This window comes from Mustelus asterias, chromosome 21, assembly GCF_964213995.1.
Source record: "Mustelus asterias chromosome 21, sMusAst1.hap1.1, whole genome shotgun sequence".
In the NCBI taxonomy this organism is placed as follows: domain Eukaryota; kingdom Metazoa; phylum Chordata; class Chondrichthyes; order Carcharhiniformes; family Triakidae; genus Mustelus; species Mustelus asterias.
In genome coordinates this window covers 16322147-16342623 of record NC_135821.1, presented here as the reverse complement: position 1 = coordinate 16342623, position 20477 = coordinate 16322147, and the positions used below count along the sequence as shown (strand labels likewise).

Genomic DNA, 20477 nt, shown 5'->3' with positions numbered 1-20477 from the left:
CCCAAGGCTGCAAGGAACTACAAAAGTCATGAACGTAACCCAATCCATCACGCAAACCAGCCTCCCATCCATTGACTCTGTCTACACTTCCCGCTGCCTCGGAAAAGCAGCCAGCATAATTAAGGGCCTCACGCACCCCGGACATTCTCCCTTCCACTTTCTTCTATTGGGAAAAAGATACAAAAGTCTGAGGACACGTATCAACCGACTCAAGAACAGCTCCTTCCCTGCTGCCATCAAACTTCTGAATGGACCTACCTTGCATTAAGTTGATCTTTCTCTACACTATAGCTATGACTGTAACACTACATTCTGCACTCTCTCCTTTCCTTCTCTATGAACGGTATGCTTTGTCTGTATAGCGCGCAAGAAACAATACTTTTCACTGTATGTTAATACATGTGACAATAATAAATCAAATCAAATCAAATCAGCTCCAGAAACAAGTGTTTTTATTATTTTAAATACAGTTGCCCAGGGAATTTGTAAGACTTTAGACTTTCGGATATTCAACATGGAACTATGAACAAGTGGATCCTCCCTCGCTCTTGGCCATCTCCAGGTCATTGTTCCTCCTCTGGTCGATCTCTTCCATCTCACGGATTTTCTGTAAGAGACAGGGGAGGGGTTAATGAGGGGGAGGTCGAGGGGGTGGGGCAGTACTGCTCTCTCAATTAATGGAATAGTAACACTGGTTAATAATCAGACTCCTAGTTATTGACTCCAGCTCAGCCTTCAACACCATTATTCCTACAAAACCCATCTCCAAACTTACAAGGCTATAGAGAGACCAGCTGAGGGGAGGCAGATGTGCTGCTTTTATCTCAAGCCTTGCTTCTGCACAGTGTTTGCCCTCAGAAAGGTAAGCTCGTGCCGGGGTGCTGGGTCTTGAAAGAACAGGGGGAGGCGATGGCCTAGTGGTATTATCGCGAGACTATTAATCCAGAAATTCAGATAATGTTCTGGGGGCCCGGGTTCGAATCCCGCCACGGCAGATTGTGGAATTTGAATTCAATAAAAAATATCTGGAATTAAGAATCTACTGATGACCATGAAACCATTGTTGGAAAAACCCATCTGGTTCACTGATGTCCTTTAGGGAAGGAAATCTGCCGTCCTTACCCGGTCTGGCCTACATGTGACAGTAAGAAGTCTCACAACACCAGGTTAAAGTCCAACAGGTATATTTGGCGTTACTGTGTTTACTTGGTTTACTGTGCTTACCCCAGTCCAACGCCAGCATCTCCACATCATGGCTACATGTGACTCCAGAGCCACAGCAATGTGGTTGACTCTCAACTGCCCTCCAAGGGCAACTAGGGATGGGCAATAAATGCTGGCCAGCCAGTGACACTCATGCCCCACGAATGGATAAAAAACTCTGAGGAGAACATAAACCCCTCACTGCAGACACCAACACAATCTGTGCAGCCAGGTATCTGGTGTACCCCACCATCCATGGCCTGCTGCAGTTCCATCTTGAGCCACTGGACGCCCCTCCTCACCCTGTCAGACGAAGGGGGGTGGGGGGGAAGCCGGGGGCTGTGGGGGCGGGATACCGCTCCCAATATCCCGCCCACACTGTCCCCAATACCCCGCTCAAACTGCCGGTAAAAACCCGCTCACACTGCCGGTAAATACCCCGCTCACACTGCCGATAAACACCCCGCTCACACTGCCGGTAAATACCCGCTCACACTGCCGGTAAACACCCCGCTCACACTGCTGGCAAATAGCCGCTCACACTGCCGGTAAATAGCCCGCTCACACTGCCGGTAAACACCCGCTCACACTGCCGGTAAATACCCCGCTCACACTGCCGGTAAATACCCCGCTCACACTGCCGGTAAATACCCCGCTCACACTGCTGGTAAATACCCCGCTCACACTGCCGGTAAATAGCCGCTCACACTGCCGGTAAATACCCCGGTCACAGTGCCGGTAAACACCCGCTCACACTGCCGGTAAATACCCCGCTCACACTGCCGGTAAATAGCCGCTCACACTGCCGGTAAATACCCCGCTCACACTGCCGGTAAACACCCCGCTCACACTGCCGGTAAATACCCGCTCACACTGCCGGTAAACACCCCGCTCACGCTGCCGGCAAATACCCCCCTCACACTGGCGGTAAACACCCCGCTCACACTGCCGGTAAATACCCCGCTCACACTGCCGGTAAATACCCCCCTCACACTGGCGGTAAACACCCCGCTCACACGGCCGGTGAACACCTCGCTCACACTGCCGGTAAATACCCCGCTCACACTGCCGGTAAACACCCCGCTCACACTGCCGGTAAACACCCCGCTCACACTGCCGGTAAATACCCCGCTCACACTGCCGGTAAATACCCGCTCACACTGCCGGTAAATACCCCGCTCACACTGCCCCCAATATCCTGCTCACACTGCCGGTAAACACCCGCTCACACTGCCGGTAAATACCCGCTCACACTGCCGGTAAACACCCGCTCACACTGCCGGTAAATACCCGCTCACACTGCCAGGAAATACCCGCTCACACTGCCGGTAAATACCCGCTCACACTGCCGGTAAATACACCGCTCACACTGCCGGTAAATACCCACTCACACTGCCGGTAAACACCCCGCTCACACTGCCGGTAACTACACCGCTCACACTGCCGGTAAATACCCCGCTCACACTGCCCCCAATATCCTGCTCACACTGCTGGTAAATACCCGCTCACACTGCCGGTAAATACCCCGCTCACACTGCCCCCAATATCCTGCTCACACTGCCGGTAAATATCCGCTCACACTGCCGGTAAATACCCGCTCACACTGCCGGTAAATACCCGCTCACACTGCCGGTAATACCCCGCTCACACTGCCGGTAAATACCCACTCACACTGCCGGTAATACCTCGCTCACACTGCCGGTAAATACCCCGCTCACACTGCCGGTAAATACCCCGCTCACACTGCCGGTAAATACCCCGCTCACACTGCCGGTAAATACCGGCTCACACTGCCGGTAAATACCCCGCTCACACTACCGGTAAATACCCCGCTCACACTGCCGCTAAACACCCGCTCACACTGCCGCTAGACACCCGCTCACACTGCCGGTAAACACCCCGCTCACACTGCCGGTAAACACCCCGCTCACACTGCCGGTAAATACCCCGCTCACACTGCCGGTAAACACCCCGCTCACACTGCCGGTAAACACCCGCTCACACTGCCGCTAAATACCCCGCTCACACTGCCGGTAAACACCCGCTCACACTGCCGGTAAACACCCGCTCACACTGCCCGTAAACACCCCGCTCACACTGCCGGTAAATACCCCGCTTACACTGCCGGTAAATACCCCGCTCACACTGCCAGTAAATACCCCGCTCACACTGCCGGTTAACACCTCGCTCACACTGCCGGGAAATACCCACTCACACTGCCGGTAAATACCCCGCTCACACTGCCGGTAAACACCCCGCTCACACTGCCGGGAAATACCCACTCACACTGCCGGTAAACACCCCGCTCACACTGCCGGTAAATACCCCGCTCACACTGCCAGTAAATACCCCGCTCACACTGCCGGTAAACACCCCGCTCACACAGCCGGTAAACACCCCGCTCACACTGCCGGTAAACACCCCGCTCACACTGCCGGTAAACACCCCGCTCAAACTGCCGGTAAATACCCCGCTCACACTGCCGGTAAATACCCCGCTCACACTGCCGGTAAATACCACGCTCACACTGCCACTAAACACCCGCTCACACTGCCGCTAAACACCCGCTCACACTGCCGGTAAATACCCCGCTCACACTGCCGCTAAACACCCGCTCACACTGCCGCTAAACACCCGCTCACACTGCCGGTAAACACCCCGCTCACACTGCCGGTAAACACCCCGCTCACACTGCCGGTAAACACCCCGCTCACACTGGGGGGAAATACCCACTCACACTGCCGGTAAACACCCCGCTCACACTGCCGGTAAATACCCCGCTCACACTGCCAGTAAATACCCCGCTCACACTGCCGGTAAACACCCCGCTCACACTGCCGCTAAACACCCGCTCACACTGCCGCTAAACGCCCGCTCACACTGCCGGTAAATACCCGCTCACACTGCCGGTAAATACGCCGCTCACACTGCCGGTAAATACGCCGCTCACACTGCTGGTAAACACCCCGCTCACACTGCCGGTAAACACCCGCTCACACTGCCGGTAAACACCCCGCTCACACTGCCGGTAAATACCCCGCTCACACTGCCGGTAAATACCCCGCTCACACTGCCGGTAAATACCACGCTCACACTGCCACTAAACACCCGCTCACACTGCCGCTAAACACCCGCTCACACTGCCGGTAAATACCCCGCTCACACTGCCGCTAAACACCCGCTCACACTGCCGCTAAACACCCGCTCACACTGCCGGTAAACACCCCGCTCACACTGCCGGTAAACACCCCGCTCACACTGCCGGTAAATACCCCGCTCACACTGCCGGTAAATACCCCGCTCACACTGCCGGTAAACACCCGCTCACACTGCCGGTAAATACCCGCTCACACTGCCGGTAAATACCCCGCTCACACTGCCGGTAAATACCCGCTCACACTGCTGGTAAACACCCCGCTCACACTGCCGGTAAATAACCCGCTCACACTGCCGGTAAATACCCCGCTCACACTGCCGGTAAACACCCCGCTCACACTGCCAGTAAATACCCCGCTCACACTGCCAGTAAATAAAACGCTCACACTGCTGGTAAATACCCCGCTCACACTGCCGGTAAACACCCCGCTCACACTGCCAGTAAATACCCCGCTCACACTGCCAGTAAATACCCCGCTCACACTGCCGGTAAACACCCCGCTCACACTGCCGGTAAATACCTCGCTCACACTGCCGGTAAATACCCCGCTCACACTGCCGGTAAACACCCCGCTCACACTGCCGGGAAATACCCACTCACAATGCCGGTAAATACCGGCTCACACTGCCGGTAAATACCCCGCTCACACTACCGGTAAATACCCCGCTCACACTGCCGCTAAACACCCGCTCACACTGCCGCTAGACACCCGCTCACACTGCCGGTAAACACCCCGCTCACACTGCCGGTAAACACCCCGCTCACACTGCCGGTAAATACCCCGCTCACACTGCCGGTAAACACCCCGCTCACACTGCCGGTAAACACCCGCTCACACTGCCGCTAAATACCCCGCTCACACTGCCGGTAAACACCCGCTCACACTGCCGGTAAACACCCGCTCACACTGCCCGTAAACACCCCGCTCACACTGCCGGTAAATACCCCGCTTACACTGCCGGTAAATACCCCGCTCACACTGCCAGTAAATACCCCGCTCACACTGCCGGTTAACACCTCGCTCACACTGCCGGGAAATACCCACTCACACTGCCGGTAAATACCCCGCTCACACTGCCGGTAAACACCCCGCTCACACTGCCGGGAAATACCCACTCACACTGCCGGTAAACACCCCGCTCACACTGCCGGTAAATACCCCGCTCACACTGCCAGTAAATACCCCGCTCACACTGCCGGTAAACACCCCGCTCACACAGCCGGTAAACACCCCGCTCACACTGCCGGTAAACACCCCGCTCATACTGCCGGTAAACACCCCGCTCAAACTGCCGGTAAATACCCCGCTCACACTGCCGGTAAATACCCCGCTCACACTGCCGGTAAATACCACGCTCACACTGCCACTAAACACCCGCTCACACTGCCGCTAAACACCCGCTCACACTGCCGGTAAATACCCCGCTCACACTGCCGCTAAACACCCGCTCACACTGCCGCTAAACACCCGCTCACACTGCCGGTAAACACCCCGCTCACACTGCCGGTAAACACCCCGCTCACACTGCCGGTAAACACCCCGCTCACACTGGGGGGAAATACCCACTCACACTGCCGGTAAACACCCCGCTCACACTGCCGGTAAATACCCCGCTCACACTGCCAGTAAATACCCCGCTCACACTGCCGGTAAACACCCCGCTCACACTGCCGCTAAACACCCGCTCACACTGCCGCTAAACGCCCGCTCACACTGCCGGTAAATACCCGCTCACACTGCCGGTAAATACGCCGCTCACACTGCCGGTAAATACGCCGCTCACACTGCTGGTAAACACCCCGCTCACACTGCCGGTAAACACCCGCTCACACTGCCGGTAAACACCCCGCTCACACTGCCGGTAAATACCCCGCTCACACTGCCGGTAAATACCCCGCTCACACTGCCGGTAAATACCACGCTCACACTGCCACTAAACACCCGCTCACACTGCCGCTAAACACCCGCTCACACTGCCGGTAAATACCCCGCTCACACTGCCGCTAAACACCCGCTCACACTGCCGCTAAACACCCGCTCACACTGCCGGTAAACACCCCGCTCACACTGCCGGTAAACACCCCGCTCACACTGCCGGTAAATACCCCGCTCACACTGCCGGTAAATACCCCGCTCACACTGCCGGTAAACACCCGCTCACACTGCCGGTAAATACCCGCTCACACTGCCGGTAAATACCCCGCTCACACTGCCGGTAAATACCCGCTCACACTGCTGGTAAACACCCCGCTCACACTGCCGGTAAATAACCCGCTCACACTGCCGGTAAATACCCCGCTCACACTGCCGGTAAACACCCCGCTCACACTGCCAGTAAATACCCCGCTCACACTGCCAGTAAATAAACCGCTCACACTGCTGGTAAATACCCCGCTCACACTGCCGGTAAACACCCCGCTCACACTGCCAGTAAATACCCCGCTCACACTGCCAGTAAATACCCCGCTCACACTGCCGGTAAACACCCCGCTCACACTGCCGGTAAATACCTCGCTCACACTGCCGGTAAATACCCCGCTCACACTGCCGGTAAACACCCCGCTCACACTGCCGGGAAATACCCACTCACACTGCCGGTAAATACCCCGCTCACACTGCCGGTAAACACCCCGCTCACACAGCCGGGAAATACCCACTCACACTGCCGGTAAACACCCCGCTCACACTGCCGGTAAATACCCCGCTCACACTGCCAGTAAATACCCCGCTCACACTGCCGGTAAACACCCCGCTCACACTGCCGGTAAACACCCCGCTCACACTGCCGGTAAACACCCCGCTCACACTGCCGGTAAATACCCCGCTCACACTGCCGGTAAATACCCCGCTCACACTGCCGGTAAATACCCCGCTCACACTGCCGGTAAATACCTCGCTCACACTGCCGGTAAATACCCCGCTCACACTGCCGGTAAACACCCCGCTCACACTGCCGGTAAATACCCGCTCACATTGCCGGTAAATACCCCGCTCACACTGCCGGTAATACCCCGCTCACACTGCCGGTAAATACCCACTCACACTGCCGGTAATACCCCGCTCACACTGCCGGTAAATACCCCGCTCACACTGCCGGTAAATACCCCGCTCACACTGCCGGTAAACACCCCGCTCACACTGCCGGTAAATACCCTCTCACACTGCCGGTAAATACCCCGCTCACACTGCCGGTAAATACCCCGCTCACACTGCCGGTAAATACCCCGCTCACACTGCCGGTAAACACCCGCTCACACTGCCGGTAAATACACCGCTCACACTGCCGGTAAACACCTCGCTCACACTGCCGGTAAACACATCGCTCACACTGCCGGTAAATACCCCGCTCACACTGCCGGTAAATACCCCGCGCACACTGCCGGTAAATACCCGCTCACACTGCCGGTAAATATCCGGCTCACACTGCCGGTAAATACCCCGCTCACACTGCCGGTAAACACCCCGCTCACACTGCCGGTAAACACCCGCTCACACTGCCGGTAAATACCCCGCTCACACTGCCGGTAAATACCCGCTCACACTGCCGGTAAATATCCGGCTCACACTGCCGGTAAATACCCCGCTCACACTGCCGTTAAATACCCCGCTCACACTGCCGGAAAACACCCCGCTCACACTGCCGGTAAACACCCCGCTCACACTGCCGGTAAATACCACGCTCACACTGCCGCTAAACACCCGCTCACCCTGCCGCTAAACACCCGCTCACATTGCCGGTAAATACCCGCTCACACTGCCGGTAAATACGCCGCTCACACTGCTGGTAAACACCCCGCTCACACTGCCGGTAAACACCCGCTCACACTGCCGGTAAACACCCCGCTCACACTGCCGGTAAATACCCCGCTCACACTGCCGGTAAATACCCCGCTCACACTGCCGGTAAATACCACGCTCACACTGCCACTAAACACCCGCTCACACTGCCGCTAAACACCCGCTCACACTGCCGGTAAATACCCCGCTCACACTGCCGCTAAACACCCGCTCACACTGCCGGTAAACACCCCGCTCACACTGCCGGTAAACACCCCGCTCACACTGCCGGTAAATACCCCGCTCACACTGCCGGTAAATACCCGCTCACACTGCCGGTAAATACCCCGCTCACACTGCCGGTAAATACCCCGCTCACACTGCCGCTAAACACCCGCTCACACTGCCGCTAAACACCCGCTCACACTGCCGGTAAACACCCCGCTCACACTGCCGGTAAACACCCCGCTCACACTGCCGGTAAATACCCCACTCACACTGCCAGTAAATACCCCGCTCACACTGCCGGTTAACACCTCGCTCACACTGCCGGGAAATACCCACTCACACTGCCGGTAAATACCCCGCTCACACTGCCGGTAAACACCCCGCTCACACTGCCGGTAAATACCCCGCTCACACTGCCAGTAAATACCCCACTCACACTGCCGGTAAACACCCCGCTCACACTGCCGGTAAATACCCCGCTCACACTGCCAGTAAATACCCCGCTCACACTGCCGGTAAACAGCCCGCTCACACTGCCGGTAAACACCCCGCTCACACTGCCGGTAAACACCCCGCTCACACTGCCGGTAAATACCCCGCTCACACTGCCGGTAAATACCCCGCTCACACTGCCGGTAAATACCCCGCTCACACTGCCGGTAAATACCTCGCTCACACTGCCGGTAAATACCCCGCTCACACTGCTGGTAAACACCCCGCTCACACTGCCGGTAAATACCCGCTCACATTGCCGGTAAATACCCCGTTCACACTGCCGGTAAACACCCCGCTCACACTGCCGGTAAATACCCCGCTCACACTGCCGGTAAATACCCCGCTCACACTGCCGGTAAACACCCCGCTCACACTGCCGGTAAACACCCCGCTCACACTGCCGGTAAACACCCTGCTCACACGGCCGGTAAATACCCCGCTCACACTGCCGGTAAACACCCCGCTCACACTGCCGGTAAACACCCCGCTCACACTGCCGGTAAACACTCCGCTCACACTGCCGGTAAATACCCCGCTCACACTGCCGGTAAATACCCGCTCACACTGCCGGTAAATACCCCGCTCACACTGCCCCCAATGTCCTGCTCACACTGCCGGTAAACACCCGCTCACACTGCCGGTAAATACCCGCTCACACTGCCGGTAAATACCCGCTCACACTGCCGGTAAATACCCGCTCACACTGCCGGTAAATACCCCGCTCACACTGCCGGTAAATACCCACTCACACTGCCGGTAAACAGCCCGCTCACACTGCCGGTAAATACCCCGCTCACACTGCCGGTAAATACCCCGCTCACACTGTCGGTAAATACCCGCTCACACTGCCCCCAATATCCTGCTCACACTGCCGGTAAATACCCGCTCACACTGCCGGTAAATACCCCGCTCACACTGCCCCCAATATCCTGCTCACACTGCCGGTAAATACCCGCTCACACTGCCGGTAAATACCCCGCTCACACTGCCCCCAATATCCTGCTCACACTGCCGGTAAATACCCGCTCACACTGCCGGTAAATACCCCGCTCACACTGCCCCCAATATCCTGCTCACACTGCCGGTAAATACCCGCTCACACTGCCGGTAAATACCCCGCTCACACTGCCCCCAATATCCTGCTCACACTGCCGGTAAATATCCGCTCACACTGCCGGTAAATACCCGCTCACACTGCCGGTAAATACCCGCTCACACTGCCGGTAATACCCCGCTCACACTGCCGGTAAATACCCACTCACACTGCCGGTAATACCCCGCTCACACTGCCGGTAAATACCCCGCTCACACTGCCGGTAAATACCCCGCTCACACTGCCGGTAAACACCCCGCTCACACTGCCGGTAAATACCCTCTCACACTGCCGGTAAATACCCCGCTCACACTGCCGGTAAACACCCGCTCACACTGCCGGTAAATACCCCGCTCACACTGCCGGTAAACACCTCGCTCACACTGCCGGTAAACACCCCGCTCACACTGCCGGTAAATACCCCGCTCACACTGCTGGTAAATACCCCGCGCACACTGCCGGTAAATACCCGCTCACACTGCCGGTAAATATCCGGCTCACACTGCCGGTAAATACCCCGCTCACACTGCCGGTAAACACCCCGCTCACACTGCCGGTAAACACCCGCTCACACTGCCGGTAAATACCCCGCTCACACTGCCGGTAAATACCCGCTCACACTGCCGGTAAATATCCGGGTCACACTGCCGGTAAATACCCCGCTCACACTTCCGGTAAATACCCCGCTCACAATGCCGGTAAACACCTCGCTCACACTGCCGGTAAACACCCGCTGACACTGCCGGTAAACACCCCGCTCACACTGCCGGTAAATACCCGCTCACACTGCCAGTAAACTCCCCGCTCACACTGCCAGTAAATAGCCCGCTCACACTGCCGGTAAACTCCCCGCTCACACTGCCGGTAAATACCCCGCTCACACTGCCGGTAAATACCCACTCACACTGCCGGTAAACACCCCGCTAACACTGCCGGTAAATACCCCGCTCATACTGCCGGTAAGTACCCGCTCACGCTGCCGGTAAATACCCCGCTCACACTGCCGGTAAATACCCGCTCACACTGCCGGTAAATACCCCGCTCACACTGCCGGTAAATACCCGCTCACACTGCCGGTAAATACCCCGCTCACACTGCCGGTAAATACCTGCTCACCCTGCCGGTAAATACCCGCTCACTCTGCCGGTAAACACCCCACTCACACTGCCGGTAAACACCCCGCTCACACTGCCGGTAAATATCCGGCTCACACTGCCGGTAAATACCCCGCTCACACTGCCGGTAAACACCCCGCTCACACTGCCGGTAAACACCCGCTCACACTGCCGGTAAATACCCCGCTCACACTGCCGGTAAATACCCGCTCACACTGCCGGTAAATATCCGGCTCACACTGCCGGTAAATACCCCGCTCACACTTCCGGTAAATACCCCGCTCACACTGCCGGTAAACACCTTGCTCACACTGCCGGTAAACACCCGCTGACACTGCCGGTAAACACCCCGCTCACACTGCCGGTAAATACCCGCTCACACTGCCAGTAAACTCCCCGCTCACACTGCCAGTAAATAGCCCGCTCACACTGCCGGTAAACTCCCCGCTCACACTGCTGGTAAATACCCCGCTCACACTGCCGGTAAATACCCACTCACACTGCCGGTAAACACCCCGCTAACACTGCCGGTAAATACCCCGCTCATACTGCCGGTAAGTACCCGCTCACGCTGCCGGTAAATACCCCGCTCACACTGCCGGTAAATACCCGCTCACACTGCCGGTAAATACCCCGCTCACACTGCCGGTAAATACCCGCTCACACTGCCGGTAAATACCCCGCTCACACTGCCGGTAAATACCTGCTCACCCTGCCGGTAAATACCCGCTCACTCTGCCGGTAAACACCCCACTCACACTGCCGGTAAACACACCGCTCACACTGCCGGTAAACACCCCGCTCACACTGCCGGTAAACACCCCGCTCACACTGCCGGTAAATACCACGCTCACACTGCCGCTAAACACCCGCTCACACTGCCGCTAAACACCCGCTCACACTGCCGGTAAATACCTGCTCACACTGCCGGTAAATACGCCGCTCACACTGCCGGTAAATACGCCGCTCACACTGCTGGTAAACACCCCGCTCACACTGCCGGTAAACACCCGCTCACACTGCCGGTAAACACCCCGCTCACACTGCCGGTATATACCCCGCTCACACTGCCGGTAAATACCCCGCTCACACTGCCGGTAAATACCACGCTCACACTGCCACTAAACACCCGCTCACACTGCCGCTAAACACCCGCTCACACTGCCGGTAAATACCCCGCTCACACTGCCGGTAAATACCCCGCTCACACTACCGGTAAATACCCCGCTCACACTGCCGGTAAATACCCCGCTCACACTGCCGGTAAATACCCCGCTCACACTGCCGCTAAACACGCGCTCACACTGCCGCTAAACACCCGCTCACACTGCCGGTAAACACCCCGTTCACACTGCCGGTAAACACCCCGCTCACACTGCCGGTAAGTACCCCGCTCACACTGCCGGTAAACACCCCGCTCACACTGCCGGTAAACACCCGCTCACACTGCCGCTAAATACCCCGCTCACACTGCCGGTAAACACCCGCTCACACTGCCGGTAAACACCCCGCTCACACTGCCGGTAAACACCCCGCTCACACTGCCGGTAAATACCACGCTCACACTGCCACTAAACACCCGCTCACACTGCCGCTAAACACCCGCTCACACTGCCGGTAAATACCCCGCTCACATTGCCGCTAAACACCCGCTCACACTGCCGCTAAACACCCGCTCACACTGCCGGTAAACACCCCGCTCACACTGCCGGTAAACACCCCGCTCACACTGCCGGTAAATACCCCGCTCACACTGCCGGTAAATACCCCGCTCACACTGCCGGTAAACACCCGCTCACACTGCCGGTAAATACCCGCTCACACTGCCGGTAAATACCCCGCTCACACTGCCGGTAAATACCCGCTCACACTGCTGGTAAACACCCCGCTCACACTGCCGGTAAATAACCCGCTCACACTGCCGGTAAATACCCCGCTCACACTGCCGGTAAACACCCCGCTCACACTGCCAGTAAATACCCCGCTCACACTGCCAGTAAATAAACCGCTCACACTGCTGGTAAATACCCCGCTCACACTGCCGGTAAACACCCCGCTCACACTGCCAGTAAATACCCCGCTCACACTGCCAGTAAATACCCCGCTCACACTGCCGGTAAACACCCCGCTCACACTGCCGGTAAATACCTCGCTCACACTGCCGGTAAATACCCCGCTCACACTGCCGGTAAACACCCCGCTCACACTGCCGGGAAGTACCCACTCACACTGCCGGTAAATACCCCGCTCACACTGCCGGTAAACACCCCGCTCACACAGCCGGGAAATACCCACTCACACTGCCGGTAAACACCCCGCTCACACTGCCGGTAAATACCCCGCTCCCACTGCCAGTAAATACCCCGCTCACACTGCCGGTAAACACCCCGCTCACACTGCCGGTAAACACCCCGCTCACACTGCCGGTAAACACCCCGCTCACACTGCCGGTAAATACCCCGCTCACACTGCCGGTAAATACCCCGCTCACACTGCCGGTAAATACCCCGCTCACACTGCCGGTAAATACCTCGCTCACACTGCCGGTAAATACCCCGCTCACACTGCCGGTAAACACCCCGCTCACACTGCCGGTAAATACCCGCTCACATTGCCGGTAAATACCCCGCTCACACTGCCGGTAATACCCCGCTCACACTGCCGGTAAATACCCACTCACACTGCCGGTAATACCCCGCTCACACTGCCGGTAAATACCCCGCTCACACTGCCGGTAAATACCCCGCTCACACTGCCGGTAAACACCCCGCTCACACTGCCGGTAAATACCCTCTCACACTGCCGGTAAATACCCCGCTCACACTGCCGGTAAACACCCGCTCACACTGCCGGTAAATACCCCGCTCACACTGCCGGTAAACACCTCGCTCACACTGCCGGTAAACACCCCGCTCACACTGCCGGTAAATACCCCGCTCACACTGCCGGTAAATACCCCGCGCACACTGCCGGTAACTACCCGCTCACACTGCCGGTAAATATCCGGCTCACACTGCCGGTAAATACCCCGCTCACACTGCCGGTAAACACCCCGCTCACACTGCCGGTAAACACCCGCTCACACTGCCGGTAAATACCCCGCTCACACTGCCGGTAAATACCCGCTCACACTGCCGGTAAATATCCGGCTCACACTGCCGGTAAATACCCCGCTCACACTGCCGTTAAATACCCCGCTCACACTGCCGGAAAACACCCCGCTCACACTGCCGGTAAACACCCCGCTCACACTGCCGGTAAATACCACGCTCACACTGCCGCTAAACACCCGCTCACCCTGCCGCTAAACACCCGCTCACATTGCCGGTAAATACCCGCTCACACTGCCGGTAAATACGCCGCTCACACTGCCGGTAAATACGCCGCTCACACTGCTGGTAAACACCCCGCTCACACTGCCGGTAAACACCCGCTCACACTGCCGGTAAACACCCCGCTCACACTGCCGGTAAATACCCCGCTCACACTGCCGGTAAATACCCCGCTCACACTGCCGGTAAATACCACGCTCACACTGCCACTAAACACCCGCTCACACTGCCGCTAAACACCCGCTCACACTGCCGGTAAATACCCCGCTCACACTGCCGCTAAACACCCGCTCACACTGCCGGTAAACACCCCGCTCACACTGCCGGTAAACACCCCGCTCACACTGCCGGTAAATACCCCGCTCACACTGCCGGTAAATACCCGCTCACACTGCCGGTAAATACCCCGCTCACACTGCCGGTAAATACCCCGCTCACACTGCCGCTAAACACCCGCTCACACTGCCGCTAAACACCCGCTCACACTGCCGGTAAACACCCCGCTCACACTGCCGGTAAACACCCCGCTCACACTGCCGGTAAATACCCCACTCACATTGCCAGTAAATACCCCGCTCACACTGCCGGTTAACACCTCGCTCACACTGCCGGGAAATACCCACTCACACTGCCGGTAAATACCCCGCTCACACTGCCGGTAAACACCCCGCTCACACTGCTGGGAAATACCCACTCACACTGCCGGTAAACACCCCGCTCACACTGCCGGTAAATACCCCGCTCACACTGCCGGTAAATACCCCGCTCACACTGCCGGTAAACACCCCGCTCACACTGCCGGTAAACACCCCGCTCACACTGCCAGTAAATACCCCGCTCACACTGCCGGTAAATACCCCGCTCACACTGCCGGTAAATACCCCGCTCACACTGCCGGTAAATACCCCGCTCACACTGCCGGTAAATACCCCGCTCACACTGCCGGTAAATACCTCGCTCACACTGCTGGTAAATACCCCGCTCACACTGCCGGTAAACACCCCGCTCACACTGCCGGGAAATACCCACTCACACTGCCGGTAAATACCCCGCTCACACTGCCGGTAAACACCCCGCTCACACAGCCGGGAAATACCCACTCACACTGCCGGTAAACACCCCGCTCACACTGCCGGTAAATACCCCGCTCACACTGCCAGTAAATACCCCGCTCACACTGCCGGTAAACACCCCGCTCACACTGCCGGTAAACACCCCGCTCACACTGCCGGTAAACACCCCGCTCACACTGCCGGTAAATACCCCGCTCACACTGCCGGTAAATACCCCGCTCACACTGCCGGTAAATACCTCGCTCACACTGCCGGTAAATACCCCGCTCACACTGCTGGTAAACACCCCGCTCACACTGCCGGTAAATACCCGCTCACATTGCCGGTAAATACCCCGTTCACACTGCCGGTAAACACCCCGCTCACACTGCCGGTAAATACCCCGCTCACACTGCCGGTAAATACCCCGCTCACACTGCCGGTAAACACCCCGCTCACACTGCCGGTAAACACCCCGCTCACACTGCCGGTAAACACCCTGCTCACACGGCCGGTAAATACCCCGCTCACACTGCCGGTAAACACCCCGCTCACACTGCCGGTAAACACCCCGCTCACACTGCCGGTAAACACTCCGCTCACACTGCCGGTAAATACCCCGCTCACACTGCCGGTAAATACCCGCTCACACTGCCGGTAAATACCCCGCTCACACTGCCCCCAATGTCCTGCTCACACTGCCGGTAAACACCCGCTCACACTGCCGGTAAATACCCGCTCACACTGCCGGTAAATACCCGCTCACACTGCCGGTAAATACCCGCTCACACTGCCGGTAAATACCCCGCTCACACTGCCGGTAAATACCCACTCACACTGCCGGTAAACAGCCCGCTCACACTGCCGGTAAATACCCCGCTCACACTGCCGGTAAATACCCCGCTCACACTGCCGGTAAATACCCGCTCACACTGCCGGTAAATACCCGCTCACACTGCCCCCAATATCCTGCTCACACTGCCGGTAAATACCCGCTCACACTGCCGGTAAATACCCCGCTCACACTGCCCCCAATATCCTGCTCACACTGCCGGTAAATACCCGCTCACACTGCCGGTAAATACCCCGCTCACACTGCCCCCAATATCCTGCTCACACTGCCGGTAAATACCCGCTCACACTGCCGGTAAATACCCCGCTCACACTGCCCCCAATATCCTGCTCACACTGCCGGTAAATACCCGCTCACACTGCCGGTAAATACCCCGCTCACACTGCCCCCAATATCCTGCTCACACTGCCGGTAAATATCCGCTCACACTGCCGGTAAATACCCGCTCACACTGCCGGTAAATACCCGCTCACACTGCCGGTAATACCCCGCTCACACTGCCGGTAAATACCCACTCACACTGCCGGTAATACCCCGCTCACACTGCCGGTAAATACCCCGCTCACACTGCCGGTAAATACCCCGCTCACACTGCCGGTAAACACCCCGCTCACACTGCCGGTAAATACCCTCTCACACTGCCGGTAAATACCCCGCTCACACTGCCGGTAAACACCCGCTCACACTGCCGGTAAATACCCCGCTCACACTGCCGGTAAACACCTCGCTCACACTGCCGGTAAACACCCCGCTCACACTGCCGGTAAATACCCCGCTCACACTGCCGGTAAATACCCCGCGCACACTGCCGGTAAATACCCGCTCACACTGCCGGTAAATATCCGGCTCACACTGCCGGTAAATACCCCGCTCACACTGCCGGTAAACACCCCGCTCACACTGCCGGTAAACACCCGCTCACACTGCCGGTAAATACCCCGCTCACACTGCCGGTAAATACCCGCTCACACTGCCGGTAAATATCCGGCTCACACTGCCGGTAAATACCCCGCTCACACTTCCGGTAAATACCCCGCTCACACTGCCGGTAAACACCTCGCTCACACTGCCGGTAAACACCCGCTGACACTGCCGGTAAACACCCCGCTCACACTGCCGGTAAATACCCGCTCACACTGCCAGTAAACTCCCCGCTCACACTGCCAGTAAATAGCCCGCTCACACTGCCGGTAAACTCCCCGCTCACACTGCCGGTAAATACCCCGCTCACACTGCCGGTAAATACCCACTCACACTGCCGGTAAACACCCCGCTCACACTGCCGGTAAATACCCCGCTCATACTGCCGGTAAGTACCCGCTCATGCTGCCGGTATATACCCCGCTCACACTGCCGGTAAATACCCGCTCACACTGCCGGTAAATACCCCGCTCACACTGCCGGTAAATACCCGCTCACACTGCCGGTAAATACCCCGCTCACACTGCCGGTAAATACCTGCTCACCCTGCCGGTAAATACCCGCTCACTCTGCCGGTAAACACCCCACTCACACTGCCGGTAAACACCCCGCTCACACTGCCGGTAAACACCCCGCTCACACTGCCGGTAAACACCCCGCTCACACTGCCGGTAAATACCACGCTCACACTGCCGCTAAACACCCGCTCACACTGCCGCTAAACACCCGCTCACACTGCCGGTAAATACCCGCTCACACTGCCGGTAAATACGCCGCTCACGCTGCCGGTAAATACGCCGCTCACACTGCTGGTAAACACCCCGCTCACACTGCCGGTAAACACCCGCTCACACTGCCGGTAAACACCCCGCTCACACTGCCGGTATATACCCCGCTCACACTGCCGGTAAATACCCCGCTCACACTGCCGGTAAATACCACACTCACAGTGCCACTAAACACCCGCTCACACTGCCGCTAAACACCCGCTCACACTGCCGGTAAATACCCCGCTCACACTGCCGGTAAATACCCCGCTCACACTACCGGTAAATACCTTGCTCACACTGCCGGTAAATACCCCGCTCACACTGCCGGTAAATACCCCGCTCACACTGCCGCTAAACACGCGCTCACACTGCCGCTAAACACCCGCTCACACTGCCGGTAAACACCCCGTTCACACTGCCGGTAAACACCCCGCTCACACTGCCGGTAAGTACCCCGCTCACACTGCCGGTAAACACCCCGCTCACACTGCCGGTAAACACCCGCTCACACTGCCGCTAAATACCCCGCTCACACTGCCGGTAAACACCCGCTCACACTGCCGGTAAACACCCCGCTCACACTGCCGGTAAACACCCCGCTCACACTGCCGGTAAATACCCCGCTCACACTGCCGGTAAATACCCCGCCCACACTGCCGGTAAATACCCCGCTCACACTGCCAGTAAATACCCCACTCACACTGCCGGTTAACACCTCGCTCACACTGCCGGGAAATACCCACTCACACTACCGGTAAATACCCCGCTCACACTGCCGGTAAACAACCCGCTCACACTGCCGGGAAATACCCACTCACACTGCCGGTAAACACCCCGCTCACACTGCCGGTAAATACCCCGCTCACACTGCCAGTAAATACCCCGCTCACACTGCCGGTAAACACCCCGCTCACACTGCCGGTAAACACCCCGCTCATACTGCCGGTAAATACCCCGCTCACACTGCCGGTAAATACCCCGCTCACACTGCCGGTAAATACCCCGCTCACACTGCCGGTAAATACCCCGCTCACACTGCCGATAAGTACCCCGCTCACACTGCCGGTAAACACCCCGCTCACACTGCCAGTAAACACCCCGCTCACACTGCCGGTAAATACCACGCTCACACTGCCGCTAAACACCCGCTCACACTGCCGCTAAACACCCGCTCACACTGCCGGTAAATACCCGCTCACACTGCCGGTAAATACGCCGCTCACGCTGCCGGTAAATACGCCGCTCACACTGCTGGTAAACACCCCGCTCACACTGCCGGTAAACACCCGGTCACACTGCCGGTAAACACCCCGCTCACACTGCCGGTATATACCCCGCTCACACTGCCGGTAAATACCCCGCTCACACTGCCGGTAAATACCACGCTCACAGTGCCACTAAACACCCGCTCACACTGCCGCTAAACACCCGCTCACACTGCCGGTAAATACCCCGCTCACACTGCCGGTAAATACCCCGCTCACACTACCGGTAAATACCCCGCTCACACTGCCGGTAAATACCCCGCTCACACTGCCGGTAAATACCCCGCTCACACTGCCGCTAAACACGCGCTCACACTGCCGCTAAACACCCGCTCACACTGCCGGTAAACACCCCGTTCACACTGCCGGTAAACACCCCGCTCACACTGCCGGTAAATACCCCGCTCACACTGCCGGTAAATACCCCGCTCACACTGCCGGTAAATACCTCGCTCACACTGCCGGTAAATACCCCGCTCACACTGCCGGTAAACACCCCGCTCACACTGCCGGTAAATACCCGCTCACATTGCCGGTAAATACCCCGCTCACACTGCCGGTAATACCCCGCTCACACTGCCGGTAAATACCCACTCACACTGCCGGTAATACCCCGCTCACACTGCCGGTAAATACCCCGCTCACACTGCCGGTAAATACCCCGCTCACACTGCCGGTAAACACCCCGCTCACACTGCCGGTAAATAATCTCTCACACTGCCGGTAAATACCCCGCTCACACTGCCGGTAAACACCCGCTCACACTGCCGGTAAATACCCCGCTCACACTGCCGGTAAACACCTCGCTCACACTGCCGGTAAACACCCCGCTCACACTGCCGGTAAATACCCCGCTCACACTGCCGGTAAATACCCCGCGCACACTGCCGGTAACTACCCGCTCACACTGCCGGTAAATATCCGGCTCACACTGCCGGTAAATACCCCGCTCACACTGCCGGTAAACACCCCGCTCACACTGCCGGTAAACACCCGCTCACACTGCCGGTAAATACCCCGCTCACACTGCCGGTAAATACCCGCTCACACTGCCGGTAAATATCCGGCTCACACTGCCGGTAAATACCCCGCTCACACTGCCGTTAAATACCCCGCTCACACTGCCGGAAAACACCCCGCTCACACTGCCGGTAAACACCCCGCTCACACTGCCGGTAAATACCACGCTCACACTGCCGCTAAACACCCGCTCAC

General features: G+C 57.7%; 1 protein-coding gene across 1 annotated transcript in view; it reads right to left on the bottom strand.

The window, feature by feature from the left end:
* Nucleotides 1-436: 436 nt before the first annotated feature.
* Nucleotides 437-20477, bottom strand: part of c21h22orf23 (chromosome 21 C22orf23 homolog) — a 96905-nt gene continuing 76864 nt past the window's right edge. Inside the window, exon 6 of the mRNA XM_078237146.1 lies at nucleotides 437-607. Within this exon, the coding sequence (XP_078093272.1) occupies nucleotides 521-607 (87 nt within the window). The 3' untranslated portion in view covers nucleotides 437-520. The remainder of the gene's footprint in view (nucleotides 608-20477) is intronic.